The 14,672-nt window shown below is 44.4% G+C and overlaps 1 protein-coding gene across 2 annotated transcripts in view; it reads left to right on the top strand.

Annotated features, from left to right (window-relative positions):
* APBB2 (amyloid beta precursor protein binding family B member 2) overlaps positions 1-14,672 on the top strand; it is a gene marked incomplete at both ends in the record, with an annotated part of 235,704 nt that overhangs the window by 121,376 nt on the left and 99,656 nt on the right. For both annotated transcript variants that reach the window (XM_079713593.1, XM_079713594.1), the window contains 3 exons: positions 7,125-7,187; positions 7,570-7,655; positions 7,750-7,810. In XM_079713593.1, coding sequence (XP_079569719.1) covers positions 7,125-7,187; positions 7,570-7,655; positions 7,750-7,810 — 210 coding nt within the window. The remainder of the gene's footprint in view (positions 1-7,124; positions 7,188-7,569; positions 7,656-7,749; positions 7,811-14,672) is intronic.

The following is a 14,672-nucleotide window of genomic DNA, read 5'->3' as shown; positions in this document are numbered from 1 at the left end:
CCTTATTGTAACCCTTTACCATCTTCACCCCCAGGGAGTGCCCTGCAACCAGAGAATGCCCAGTTGGGAAGGGGACATTGGCACCAGTATCTGTCCATTACAGACAGGGAAACCGAGGCACAGAGAGGCCAGTGACCAGCAGCCGCGCTGGCTCTAGAACGCAGGGTTCCCGAATCCTCCTTGAATTCCAGGTCAGAGTTCTTCTCACTTGGCTTCCCTGGCTCTGAGATCTCAGCCTACCTGCTTTCGCTTGGTCCAGAGGTGAGGAGATCAGACTAACTTTGAGATACCATTTCTGTTCAATGAATCTCTTGTCCTCTGTACGTGGAAGAAATGAAGTTTGTCTCGGAGCCCACCTCCTGAGGCCGAGGCATGGGTGGGGTGAAGCCCAAGGAGGGCATCCCGAGGTTTATGTGCCTCGGATTTTTACTTCTTTGATTAATATGGTAGACTTTCACTTTCATGTTTTCTGCGAAAAGTCTTAGGAAGAACGCAGCACAGGTGGGCTGCTGGCTCTGGGGATAATTATTGGGAAGCAGAGTCCTCTTCTCATCCCTGAGCCGCCTTCTGATGCCCACTGTTGCCTGCTCTGCCCCGTCCATGCCTGCTTCCACCCCCCTCCCGCTCACTGCCTAGCCCCCCTTCCCAGGCTCCGACTGTGTCCTATGGCCGCCTGCCTCACTTGCTCTCCTGGAGTTCAGTGTTTCCATCACATCCCCACTGGTCAGCCTCCCAGCTGCTCTTCATGACTTTTTGTGGCTTTCAGGGTATTTTCATAAACGTCACTTCATGTGTCCCCTTCAAGACTCTTCATGTGGCAGAGATGACAGCTATTATGTTTCCCACTTAAGAGGTAACCGAGGCTCAGCGAGTTGAGTAACCAGGCAGGTGACGTCAGGGTGGCAGGATGGTTCCGTTCCTCTCTTCTGTTGCCATCGTGTTGGACAAAGCCTTACCCCTCCAAGAAACGTGTTAACAAATGTGTAGTTTTTTGAAGTTTCAGAGAGAGGCTCATTCCCAGCTCTTTATTTTTCTTTATTAATTCTATTTATTTATGTTTGGCTGCGTTGGGTCTTCATTGCTGCGCGGGCTTTCTCTAGTTGCGGTGAGCGGGGGCTACTCTTTGTGGCATTGCCCGGGCATCCCATTGCGGTGGCTTCTCTTGTTGCAGAGCACGGGCTCGGGCTCTAGGCGCACGGGCTTCAGTAGTTGTGACTCACGGGCTCTTGAGCGCAGGCCCAGTAGTTGTGGTGCACAGGCTTAGTTGCTCTGTGGCATGTGGGATCTTCCCGGACCAGGGATTGAACCCGTGTCCCCCTGCACTGGCAGGCGGATTCTTAACCGCTGCGCCACCAAGGAAGTCCCCCAGCACTTTAAATAGACCAATGGGGTAGATGTTCTTTGGATCAACCTTTCGGTTGTTTGTTTCATGTACATTTTTTCGCCTGGACATCAGGCCATCCACTAAGTCAAAGAACCAAGCAAATTTAAAAGGAAATACATTAAAATCCTAGGGGCAAAGAGATGAGCAGATAGGTAGAGAGGAGAGGAAGGGGAGAGGTGGGGGAAGATACAGGCTGCTACATTCCCAGGTCCGGCAGGTGCTGACATGGATATTAAAGCAGAAGCACTAAGGGTAATCGAGTGTTTAGAGCGCCAGCTTCATGCCTTGTCTCCTTACTCATAAAACCCTATGCATCTGTATGACAGTTGTCATTACCTTTTTACATTTGACAATGCACACAGAGAGGTGAGGGAGCTTGCCCAGGATCACAGACCTAATACCTAGTGGAGTCAAGCCTGAATGGAGGTCTGCTGGCCCCTGCCCCTACCCCAGGTTTCACTATGTGTGTATGGAGGCTTGGAGAGCCTTGAATAGCTTCATCTCACTGCAGGGGAGGGCGGTGACATATGCAGCACCTTCTAGAAAATGACTTCTCTTGATAACATTGTCTCAGGTGCTAATAACAGTTGAAGAGAAATGATTATATCTTTGATGCCATTTCTTTGGTCCCTAAATAGAATCTATTTTGACTAATTTGGAAACATGAGAGAAAGCAAAATGGTAAGGGCGAGAAGAAGAAACTTGTAATATGTCGCGTTAGAAACGCATATTTTTATACAGATTTTTCCTGAGCTGGCTTAAAAAAAAAAAAAAAAGTAAGTGCCAAATCTGTTGACTCAGCTTCCCAAAAGTTTAGGACGGAAGGCTTCCTTACAGTTTGAAAATTTTACATTTCACATTCCAAAGTTCACCAGGGAAGTGTTAGGCGCAGCGCATAATGTTCCCTCTGCATACGCCAGCAGTATTTTTGAAAGTTTATACACTGGCCGGGAAGCATTTGCTGCTGAAATTTGGCCCAAAGATGATCTCCCCCCAGTCCATCAGTTTGTTCCAAGTCACTTAGATGTTGAATTTTAGAGAGAAGAGGAAGCTACACAAAATATTGTAAGGAATAACTGTTGGCCCATAAGCAAGTCTTACTTAGAATCTTTCCAGCAGAAGGTGTTTCCAAGTTCCTTAAGGATAAAAGTATGGAGGACCAAGTGGGTCTGCAGCAAGGCAAGGTCAAATTGTTTCTCAGGACCATGATCTCTTCTTGATCACAATTCACTCTGTTCTTGCTGCATTGCCTCTGGAGTCTGGGAGGGGCCTGAGCAGCTAACTCCCCAGGAGGGGCAAAACCCATGTATTGCATTAGAACCTACGGATTTTCACATACATTTCAAAATAAGATGACAACATAAAGGGGCCAGTCTGTCATCATTTTACTGAAATTCTTGACCTGATCAAGTAATCATGACATTTTAGAGCTAGCAAGAACCTTTGAGAAGGGCCTAGTGAATGCTACGGCAGTACTTCTCAGCCTGTGAGCCAAGGACGGTGGCCAGGATGTCCTTTGGGGCTTGCAGAACATGCTAAGTTTCCTTATTTTTACCCCAGGCCACTGAGCTAGACTCTCTAAGGGTAGGGCCTGAGAATCGGCCTTTATCATAAGCGTTCCAGGAAATTCTGAGTGAGTACAAGAGCTGGTCTTCTAGCGAATCTAGTCTCCCTGTTTTTATTTATATGTCACTTCCCCTTCAATTCTTTGGCTTCCCGCTAGCATCTCCTGGGAAGGATTGTTCTCACCCGTCTGCTTTGAAAGCCCTTTAACCTTTATTCCATTGTGTCTCTTTGTAGTATTCTTACATGAGGCACGTCCGCCTCCCTTTTGGGGGGTGTCGGGACCTGCCCCCCTCGTCTTGTGTCCTCGGCACCTGGCACAGTGCCTGGTATGTGTCAATGTCCATTAAATGTTTGCTGAATGAAGGAATAAACCAGCTTTGTAGCGGAGGGAGCTCTTAGTTGACTTGCTGTAGAGGCAGAGCCAGCACTAGAGACCCAGGTCTCCTGACTCTCCTCTAGTTTCTAAATAGTGCTGCTGCTCACAGAGACTAATTTAATTGCACAAGCATTTGTCAGTTTGTCTTCTAGTTAGATTCTTTTTTTTAACTTCTCTGGATTTTATTTGCATGATAAACCATAACTGTTCTTTTGATAGTGTTGCATCCAGCAAAACACGGAAAGCAGTTTTAAAAGAAGGAAAAAATAGGGCTTCCCTGGTGGCGCAGTGGTTGAGAGTCCGCCTGCCGATGCAGGGGTCACGGGTTCGTGCCCTGGTCCGGGAAGATCCCACATGCTGCGGAGTGGCTGGGCCCGTGAGCCATGGCCGCTGAGCCTGCGTGTCCGGAGCCTGTGCTCCGCAACAGGAGAGGCCACAACAGTGAGAGGACCATGTACCGCAAAAAAAAAAAAAAAAAGAAGGAAAAAATATACACACATATATGGATACAGTGCTTATTAACATTGACTGGCCTATGCCTTGGATTTCCAGAATTCCAGGTACTCTGCCATTTATCATCAAGGCTACACATACCAAGGCTCAAGTCTTGACAAAAGAGGATTATGAAGCATAATCCATAACCCTTTGTAGTCCCTAGGCTCTCAAACTTTTTATTCTTACAAATGCCTTAGTAGAGATAAGGACACTACTATTCCTGGGCACTTTCAGGCAGCCAGCCCCTGGGCTAAGGGCTCACGTGCTTGACCTCACTCTGTCCACACTCTGGTGGGAAGTCTTCTAAGATTCCAGAAGAAAAGTATGGAAGAAGAAAACTCTCAGTAGTCAAGGTTATACAGTCAGATTGATTCCCTTAGTAGGTCATGAGGGTGCCATGCTGAAAGGTCATGAAGGGTCATGGCAGGTGCCGTGCTCCAGGCGCTGGGTCAGTCCCCACTGTCTCTGAGGAGCTAGGGCTCCAGGGCTCTCGAGAACCTGAATGTCATCACCGTAATCAGGATAAGGGGTGCTGCAGCCTGGCCAAGGTCAAGACAAGCACCAGGAGGGTGTGTCCCCAGCCATAACTCTGACACCACCATCTCTCAGCTGTGCAAGGCTTTAGCTGCATTGCCTGAGAGATGACCGATTGGAGGTTGTCACCCATGGAAGATGGTCCCTGTTCTTCCTCTACTCTCCTTTACCTCTCTTTGTGTCTGTCTTCCCTGGGGCATGTTGCTCGCCTGCCTTTTCCTCTTTTATTGTCTTTCTCTTTGTCTCTTCTTTCATCTCTCACTCCCATCACCCAGACTGCAGACTTTCTGTACAACCCAAGCATCTGTGTTGGTGTCTTTTTTCTTTAAATTATTAGCTAAAATGTTGTATTCTCTCTTCTTAATTAAAAAAATAATAATAAATGAATAGAATATATCGTTCTTAACATTTAGGACAAACTGTTTTTGTCCTTCATTGCCCTTGACTTTAAAAAAAAAAATAGTCACTTAAATGGAGGAGAAAATTTCTCATCTTTGATGTCAATGAAAATTTTAAATATGGGAAGGAAAAAAGGTCTTTGGCCTGTTCATAACATGTAATGTTAGTTTCCATTTTTATTTGCTTGAGTTTTGTGCTAAAGGGTTTCTTTAGGAATACTTATGTTACTTTAAGGTTTTGCAAAATCACTGTATAGGGCCTTTGTTTATTTAAATCTGTAAAAGGTGATTGTTGGAAGTTTGCCAGCTGACTCATGTCTCCGTAGCATGAGAGCTAGATTCATGCAGTCTTAGAACTATATAATCAACTTTTACTTTACAGGGACTCCTACATCCAGAGAGTAAATACATAAAAAAATTTAAACACACATGTATAGAGAAGTGTTTGATAAAATGCCAAAGCCTTTTCTGAACACTTGTTTTAAAAAATGCTCTTCTTTCACTCTTTGTAGTCCTAACACAGTGTCTTTTGGGTATAATTTCTGATATCAGATTCCCTTTGTCAGACACACATGCCTTTTTAAAAATGTCTTCACAAGAGCACAATTATCTTGAATCTTCCTAATTCATCATCTGATTACATTTTCAAAGTTCAACCTAAATGAAAACCAGATAATGCTCACGTGTAAATGATGATGACAGTTTGGGACCAAATAGGCTTGCTTTCTTTTTTAAAAAGAAATTTTAGCTTAAAATTTTATTTTGTACTTGATATCTCAAGTCCTCATCGTGAGTGTTTATTAATCCCCCTATGATGGTAACTCTAAACATTTTTCGGTCACTGGCCCTTCTGAGAACAGAAAAGTTGGGGATAAAATGCACTTGCGCAAAACCCCACATCCATTTCAGGGGGTTCATAGGTCGCCACAGCTGACAGGTTAAGATTTTCCTGTAATATTTTCTCCTCAGTAAAAGCTGAACACTGCTTTTGGGGATGGAGTGAGGAAAGAGGTGAGGGGCTGGACAGCATTCCTGCTCTGTGCTCAGTAAAAGAGATTATTTTTGAAAAATAAATAAACACAGTGGTCCAAGTTCTGTTTGAAAAACTGCAGGTTGGGTGCCTAGTCCAGCAAAGAAAGCAACAATGACACCAACTGTGTAGAAGTGATAATGGATCCAAATTTGCAATGACCATGCCCTCAGAGAGGCCTTCAGAGCCAAATAAATGCATTTTTCAGCACCTGGGACATTTGATCTTCGCTGCTTCTTGCTTTGAGTGGCTTTAAAAATTGTATTGTGTGCAGATGTTATGGGTCAATACTACCGTCTCATTTTCAAAGAACTTTAGTTGTAAACTAACTTAGTGGAAAAGTTTCTCTTACTGATTTATTATTCAAGAAAAGAGATTTTCCTGACAAGTGGAACAAGTTCATAAGGATGTGCCTGGGTGTCTTATTAGTATCATTTATTTCCCCAAATGTCACGTGAAAAATATTTGAATATTCAGTCAATATAGTAGAAAGAAAAAAAATGTTTCCATTGTTGTCCGAGGTGAATAAAGGAAGGAGTTGTTTAGATTCGAAGGTCTGTTGTGAGAGGTTGCCCAGCAAGGCAAGGCTTTGCACTTTGTTCTATAACTATGTTTAGAAAAGCATTTCATGATCGAATATTAATTTGTGAAGAGGCTTGGGTGGCAAGGAAGTAGAGTTTTTTATGAACAAGAGGAATTTACATTAGATTGTCTAGAGCTATTTTTTATTAGATTAAATCTCAGCAAGATGAGGTCAGGCTGGGGTCTTTGCCCTCCATCATTGCCATTTTTTTCTTTTAAGTGAAAATAATTTGGCCCCCAGCTTTTTTATGCCCTTAGCCATGGACATTCCCGTTTCCATCCAGCACATTGACAAGCATCATCCCTAATTCCACCTCCAGCTCAAGAAAACAGTTCTGTTTGGTTAATAGGAGAGAAAAAGGTGCCTGTGAAATTAGGTACGCTGGGCATTTAATACTTTGATGCATAGTGTGTGCTTTTAAGACCACATTTAGAAAGTATCGATAACTTCACTGTCTGGTAATAACATTCAGCCATTTGTTTTGGTAAGTAATTAAAGCGCCCTCTCTTTCCTCCTGCCCTAGGCCTCAGGTGTTGATCTAGATCAAGGGAGAGCGAGCTCACATGCTGCCGTTAGAGTGAATTTGTTCCCTAACCCATCCTGTGAATATCAATGCTAACAACAGTGTCTTGTGTGTGTGTGTGTGTGTGTTTTCTTTTTTTTTCCTTTCCTTTTCTATCCTTTATTATTTTCTTTCTTTCTTTCTTTCTTTTTTTTAAATCAATGTGCTTTTTCCTTGTGAATAATTATATGTCTAGAAACAGCCATGGAGTGATTTTGCTGTTCTGAATGGGGGAAAGATTAATAGTGACATTTGGAAGGCAAGTATATTGTCAGATTTTAGCTCATTTAATATTTTGTCCTTTTTGCATGGCTGTGGCTGCATCTTCTTTGTGAATATCATGCATTCTGCAGGGACGGAGTGATGGGGCTTCTGGCTAGGGCTGTGGGACTCACACGTGTCGCCTTTTTTGATGTCTCCCATTGTGAATGACTTCAGGCTGATTGCCCCAGGTTCCTGTTGTCTTGTAAGAAGCGGCACTTGCACCAAACCGGCATCAGCAGCCCATGCATGCCTTTTTCTGCCTAAGCTCACATACACTCTCTGCCTCGTGCTGGGAGGACTTCTCTCCCCTTTGATATTTGAGGCCATGTAATGGGTCATTCCCCTTTCTACATTAACAGGGATCTCTTTTCCTCTAGGATTTGCATGCAGCCACAGTCAACCCGGACCCCAGTTTAAAAGAGTTTGAAGGAGCAACACTGCGCTATGCATCCTTGAAACTCAGGTAGGGCATTCAGAGCACCTGCCGTAATGAGTGGCTTTGTGCAGCTAGAGATTGCAATAGAATTCTAAGTCCAATTTTCTGTTTTTCTTTCTAGAAATGCCCCACATGCTGATGATGATGATTCTTGTAGTATCAACAGTGACCCAGAAGCTAAGGTTTGTAAGAAAGTGCTTTCAGCGACCAGGTTAAATATTCTTGCATCAGAATAATGACTTTGGATAATGGCCCAGTTTTTTACAAACCATCAACCCAGAGCCACTTAATAAGGAATTATTCCTCAGCCTCTCTTTCCTAATCTCCCCAACAATTAAAGTAAACCCCTCGGCCAGGTTAGGTTTGGGAAGATTTCTGTAATCATCACGACTCTGCTTGTATCTCACTACATCAATTCTTTGTGCGTCACAATAAGTTAAAATTATCGTTCGAACAGGTGGGCTTCAGAAGCCTTTGAAGATAAGCCAGGCTCTGCCTTGCAGTGCCATGGGAGGGGCGGTGAACAGGTGCCACAGACCCCTCACACCCACCTCCTCCAGGGCAGCCTCGCACCTGTGCAAAGCGAAAGTTCCTCCTCATTCCTGTCCTAAACACAGGCCTGTTTCATGGTGGGGAAGCAGCAGGACCAGCTGACGGGTATGCGACCAGTACAGTTGCACGGGGCCCTGCGTGGAGAATCAGGGCCCCGTGTTTTTCTGTGCAGTTGCTCTCTTGATGTTCTGCATACTTTTATCTTTGACTCTGTGCTCTGTAGATGAAGTGCAGTAGGGCAACGGAGTGTGCCCCGGGGAGTTGGAGCCTTGGCTTATGCACAGTCCTGCTACCTCCCTACCTGCCCAGTGTGTCTCAGCTGCCCGTTCCCCTGCTGCTTGGCACCTCAGGCCCTGCCACCCTCCCCATCGCTGCCCCCCACCCAGCAGTTACTGTTGCCTTCCACCCCTGTAGGGGGCTAGGTGTGAGCCTGGGGAGAGTTGATGCTAGGTACACAAACTCCATGGTGTCCCAGGAGGGGACAAAGTAGTGGCCTGCCCAGCTCAGGTGGACAGCACAGCAGTGTGTTCGTGGGTGACTCAGTGGGGCCCCGCCCACTCCCAATCCAGGTACCTAGCGTGTCCTGGCACAGGTATTGCAAACAGAGGGTCATCCATTTGCTGTGGGCTGGGGTGCTGAGTCCACGGGAAAGGGGGATTCTTGGCTCAGTTTCCCCACCCCTGGCCAGGACGTGGTGCATCGGCCTAGCAGCTGATGGTCTGTAGGGGTGGGCAGCCTGTGATGGTCTGCACTCACCCTGTAAGTATCCCCGTGCCCGAGAGAGCGTGACATTAAATGACAAGCAAGAAACACCTTAGGAGTTTAGAGAGAGAATGCAGAAGAAAGGATAAAGCTTCATGTCTTAATACTTTTTACAGCTTTTTCCCCCCTGCTTTTTGAACATGGGGCCATGTGTTTTCATTTTGCATATTTCATTTTCATTTGCAAATTATGTAGCTGAACCTAGATATTTTTCTGAATCCCAGAGTAGATCTGTGTCTATGAATAAAACAGCAGATAGGTTCCTGTAGCAGTAGTTAAGTGGGGAACACCGTGCAGGTTCAAAACCTTGGCTCCCTAGCCGGAATCTGCCACATTGCCATTGGTTCTATAAGAATCCCAGGGCTTCTCCGTTGCTCCTAGTTTGCTCAGCTTCATTCTAAGCACAGCCTGATCAGGCTAAGGCTGCTCCAGAGCCAGCGGTGTTCTGAACAAGTTCTTGGTTGGCCACTGACACCCTGGCCTTTAAAGATAAATCTTATGGCAAGGAAGGGAAGGAACGCAGTAAAACAGGAAGGCAGGCTGTGAATAATTTGCTTTGCTACCAAGTGTTTTATAAGGGCTATCAGCAAAGACTGGAGGAGGAAGGGCGAGCAGCAGCAATATTTTTCTCCACCCGGAAGGGCTGGGCCAGTGATGTCTGTAAAGCTGAGTGTGCAATTGACAAGAGTGGGCCGGAAGAGTGATGCATGGAACGGAGATTGAATGGGTAGCAGGAATAGGAGGTAATTGAGCTATTACCTAAGAGGGTGCTTTCTCTTTTTCCCTCTCAGTTGTATTGCTTACTGAATTCTTTTTTTTTTTTTTGCGGTGCGCGGGCCTCTCACTGTTGTGGCCTCTTCCGCTGCGGAGCACAGGCTCTGGACGCGCAGACTCAGCGGCCATGGCTCACGGGCCCAGCCGCTCCACGGCATGTGGGATCCTCCCGGACCGGGGCACGAACCCGCGTCCCCTGCATCGGCAGGCAGACTCCCAACCACTGCGCCACCAGGGAAGCCCACTTACCGAATTATTGATCTACCACAGTTCTATTCCCAACGTGTCTATTCTAGCACCTATTGGGAATTTGTTTATGTTAATAAGGAGGCTCAGCTTTCTTAGAAGTAACAAAAGTTGTACTTAGTTCTAAACAAAAAATCATGTGTATTGCATTATTTATTTTTTATCCTTCTTTGTTCTATAAAAGATTTGAGGAGACTTATGAAAGCACTTACAAGCCACAGGAAACATAAGGGAAGAATCAGTGCATCTGTCTGTACTGGGACAGTACATGGAGTTAGGACAGATCAGACTGGGGAAAAGGAAAAAGCATAGGACTTTTTTTCAGAGCATAGGACTTGGCATAGTTAAGAAAATTGAGGGCTTCCCTGGTGGCGCAGTGGTTGAGAGTCCGCCTGCCGATGCAGGAGACACGGGTTCGTGCCCCGGTCCGGGAAGATCCCACATGCTGTGGAGCGGCTGGGCCCGTGAGCCATGGCCGCTGAGCCTGCGCGTCCGGAGCCTGTGCTCCACAACGGGAGAGGCCACAACAGTGAGAAGCCCGCGTACCGCAAAAAAAAAAAAAAAAAAAAAAAAAAGAAAATTGACCTTTGGGTCCATTTTTGTACCTCCAGGTGATTATTTATACTGAGGACTCTTCTGGTAAATGGCATGAATTCCTATAAGGGCATCTCAGAATCTTGAAAAAACCTCTGCAAACTACACGTGCTTCTAACTGCCCCATCTCACCCTAGATTCTGAAGGTGCCCCATGCTATAGAAGGTCACTGTCACTCGTGAGGACCCTAAGTCTGTTGGGAGGGGAAAAGGGTCTCAGAACCCTGCTTTCTATGAACCACACTGTGCATGAGGTAAAAGCATCTCAGTTCCTTATGGAATATAATGGTTTTTCTAGTGCTTTGTTATAAAATAATTGTAATAATGAATATTTTTTGAGTGCTAACTTTTTGCCCAGCTTAGTCCTAAAGACTTCATTGCTGTTGACTCTCATCCTCACAAAAATTCAAGGGGCTGACTGTCATTATTGCAGATGAGGAAAATGAGGCATAGAAAGTTGAACAGCTACTTAAATAGTAGAGTCAGGATTTGAATCCAGGCCATTTGACTCCAGAGCCCATGCTCACTAGACTGTCCAAAGAAAAGTCTCACGTGGAGCTTCATTTAGGGGCCACCATCAATTAATGTGATCAGTGTCCTCAACAATACTCCAAATTTATGTAAAGACATAGAAATTTGGATTTTGCTCATTGGAAGCAAAGGACAAACCCATTTCAAGTCAATTGGTGGAGGATTATGACAGCGTGGACCAGCTTTCCAGTCTGACTTGAGGCAGAGATGAACCCTAGACTCTAGAAGTGGAATGGATGGGCTGCAGGTTTTTTCAGACCATCCCTCAGTGGTGTAAGTTCAACCAGGCTTATGATAAAAAGTTGGGCCAGAACAGGAGGAAGCGGGGGCTGGAGTGGAGCTCATCTGTGTGTCTGGCGATTGGCCGAGCTACCCACTTTAGATACCCCACACAGATGGCGTCCCTTTGGGGAAATTGAGTCTTGCTGTGCTTCTCTGGAGGCAAGTCTCTCCACCTCCTGATGGAAGTGGGCCAAGGGAAACCCTGCAGGGAAGGCTAAGGTGATCCTTCAATGCTGTTTCCAACAGCACTAAATGAAATTATTTTTTACAAATTTGGAACAAGTCCATTGGTTTAGAGCTGACTTTGATGAGGCCACTTTGGAGGTATTCCCCATCGCCACCACCCTCTGGCATCTCCCATCTGCCCCCTTAGTCACCCCTCGGCTGTTTAATGCTGCCTGGGGCACCTAAGCAGGCAGAAGTGGCAGGATCTAGGTTCCCAGATGTTCAAGCTTTCGATAGATCTAAAGATATCTAAAGGGTATCTTTAGTTCACCCTTTCCATTCTTTCAATTTGCCAAGGACTCAGGAACTGAGTGCCCCGCAAAGAAGCAGAAGGTATCCTTTCTTTAGGAAACAAAAATATTTAATTTCATGTTCGATGGAATTCTAAATATAGTCCCCGAGGAATGATTACTAAAAAGATTATTATAGAAAATGTCTTCCTTACTCCCTCAATGAAACTTAGATGCTGGAAAAATAAAAGTCATTTTTAGACTATCAGGATATGAATCCTTCAGAATTCTCCCCAGCCACTCTGAGTCAGAGCATCTTGATAATCAGTTGTTCAGTGAAACATCTAAGTAGAAACATAAATGAACTCTTCCCCCCATGCCACCCCACTCCTGCAAAAGCAAAGTATTTTTATAACTCTGACAGTGTTTTATGAGCCTACCCAACTTTATATACAGTAAATATTTTTTTAGTTGATTGCAGTATGTGCATGAGTTTGTATATAATTCTGAGCTCTTTAACTTTTATTTTAAAATAATTATAGATTTACAGAAAAGTCACAAAGATTGAGCTCCCATACACCCTTCACCTATGTTTCCCTAATAGTAACATCTTCATAATCACGGACAATTATCCAAACTAAGAAATTAATATTGATACCGTATTATTAACTAAAATAGGCTTTATTCATTCACATTTTCCCATTTTTTCCACTAACATCCTTTTTAGGACCTAATCTAGGATACTACATTGCATGTACTGAGCTCTTAAAAAACGACTTCACTTGGGGCTTCCCTGGTGGCGCAGTGGTTGAGAGTCCGCCTGCCGATGCAGGGGACACGGCTTCGTGCCCTGGTCCGGGATCCCACATGCCGTGGAGCGGCTGGGCCCGTGAGCCATGGCCGCTGAGCCTGCACGTCTGGAGCCTGTGCTCCGCAACGGGAGAGGCCACAACAGTGAGAGGCCCGCATACCGCAAAAAAAAAAAAAAAAAAAAAAATTACTTCATGTATTCCTTTCCACAATTCTCAGATTTATCATTCTTAATTCCATTATAATATTCCATTTAATTAATAGCACCATAATCTGTCTAGGCACCCAGTGGCCATAGGAACAATTTCCGGTACTACAGGGCAGAGTTGCAACTTCATACAAATAGGTGGCTTTTTTTCTTTTAAATCATTGCTTTGGGACAGGTTGCTAAAAAGGTATTACCGTGTCAAAGGCTATCAACTTATGGCTTCTGTTACTTATTGCAAAACTGCTTTTCAGAAAAGGCTACGGCGGCATATAATTCCATCTGTAATACCCTAGAAGACACCTTTGTCCACTGCCCATTATTCTTTAGGATTTGTCATTTTTACTTATTTACCTTATTTTATTGCATGTGAGCTACTACCTCCTACTTTAAAATTCCCCCCTCTTAAATTATCATCAACATAGGACATTTGTTTTGGTAGGTACAAAACCCCATGTTTATTATGAAACTCCGTGTTTCTGTCCTTTCTTGGCTGTCTTTTGCCCTTATTTTTCTATGTATTTTTTATTTTATTTTATTTTATTTTATTTTATTTTATTTATTTATTTATTTGTGGTACGCAGGCCTCTCACTGCTGTGGCCTCTCCCGTTGCGGAGCACAGGCTCCAGACGCGCAGGCCCAGCGGCCCTGGCTCACGGGCCCAGCCGCTCCGCGGCATGTGGGATCTTCCCGGACCGGGGCACGAACCCGTGTCCCCTGCATCGGCAGGCGGACTCTCAACCACTGCGCCACCAGGGAAGCCCTCTATGTATTTTTTAAATAAAAATTTTATTTTGGAATAATTTTGGATTTACAGAAAAGTGACAAAGATAGTACAGAGAGTTCCTGTATACCCATTACCCAGCTTCCCCCAAGGTCCTATCTTACATAACCATAGTACACTTGTCAAAACTAAAAAATGAATAGGGATTCAAAACTATTAACTAAACACTTTATTCTGATTTTACCAGTCATTCTTCTAGGTCCTTTTTCAGGTCCAGGATCTAACTCAGGACAGTACGTGGTGTTTAGTCCCTCTGCATTTTTAAATTCAAAACTTTGTTATTGTAATCTTAAAGATTTTTTTCTAATTAATTTTTTTCTCTCTCTGTCTATTTTGCGTCACTTCTCCATGTGAAATGTTTTTAAATGTCTGCGTGTACAAGCTTTTTGTAGATAGTTGCCTCTTGTGCCTCATTTGTCAAGAAGGCAATTTCTAGTCATGTCTGAGTGGCCAGGTAGCTTGCACTCCTGAATCCCCACAATTCTACACTATGCCCCCTGGGCTCATCCTACTACCTTAGTAGCCTAATTTAGCCCTTTAAAACGTTCCTTTTCTCATGGCATGTGGCTTATTGCTGGCCAAATGCTTGACTAGAATGATTAACCCTAAAATAAAAGCCAGTTATAATTAAATTGTAGAAAACTGAATGCTTTGGAAAATATGTACGGATTCCTTAGAGTGCTTTCCTCTCCTTTGTGTTCACTATGCTCAGACTTCTGTAAAGGAAGTGTTCTGCCATCTTGTGGACAATATTAAAATTACGTCCCTAAAGAAATCAGCATTTCATTTGAAATCATTGAATTGCTTAAAGCTAGAAGTGACATTAAAGATGATCGAATGGTCCTCCTTGACAGGTGAAAAAGTGAATCCCAGAAAATTTGTGTGCATAACTTTCCTAGGGTCCCACAATTAGTGGTGGAGATGGCACTCAAAGGTGGGTCTCCTGGGCCTCTGACCAGGAGTCAGAGTGTATAACAAATCATTTTCAGGATATTTGTGAGGAGAAGTAATTAGAACTGCTTTCAGAACACTGTTCTTCGGAATCCACA

This window comes from Hyperoodon ampullatus (assembly GCF_949752795.1).
Source record: "Hyperoodon ampullatus genome assembly, chromosome: 1".
NCBI classification, from domain to species: domain Eukaryota; kingdom Metazoa; phylum Chordata; class Mammalia; order Artiodactyla; family Ziphiidae; genus Hyperoodon; species Hyperoodon ampullatus.
Note: the sequence above shows the minus strand (reverse complement) of the source record. Positions and strands in the feature narration are given on the sequence as shown.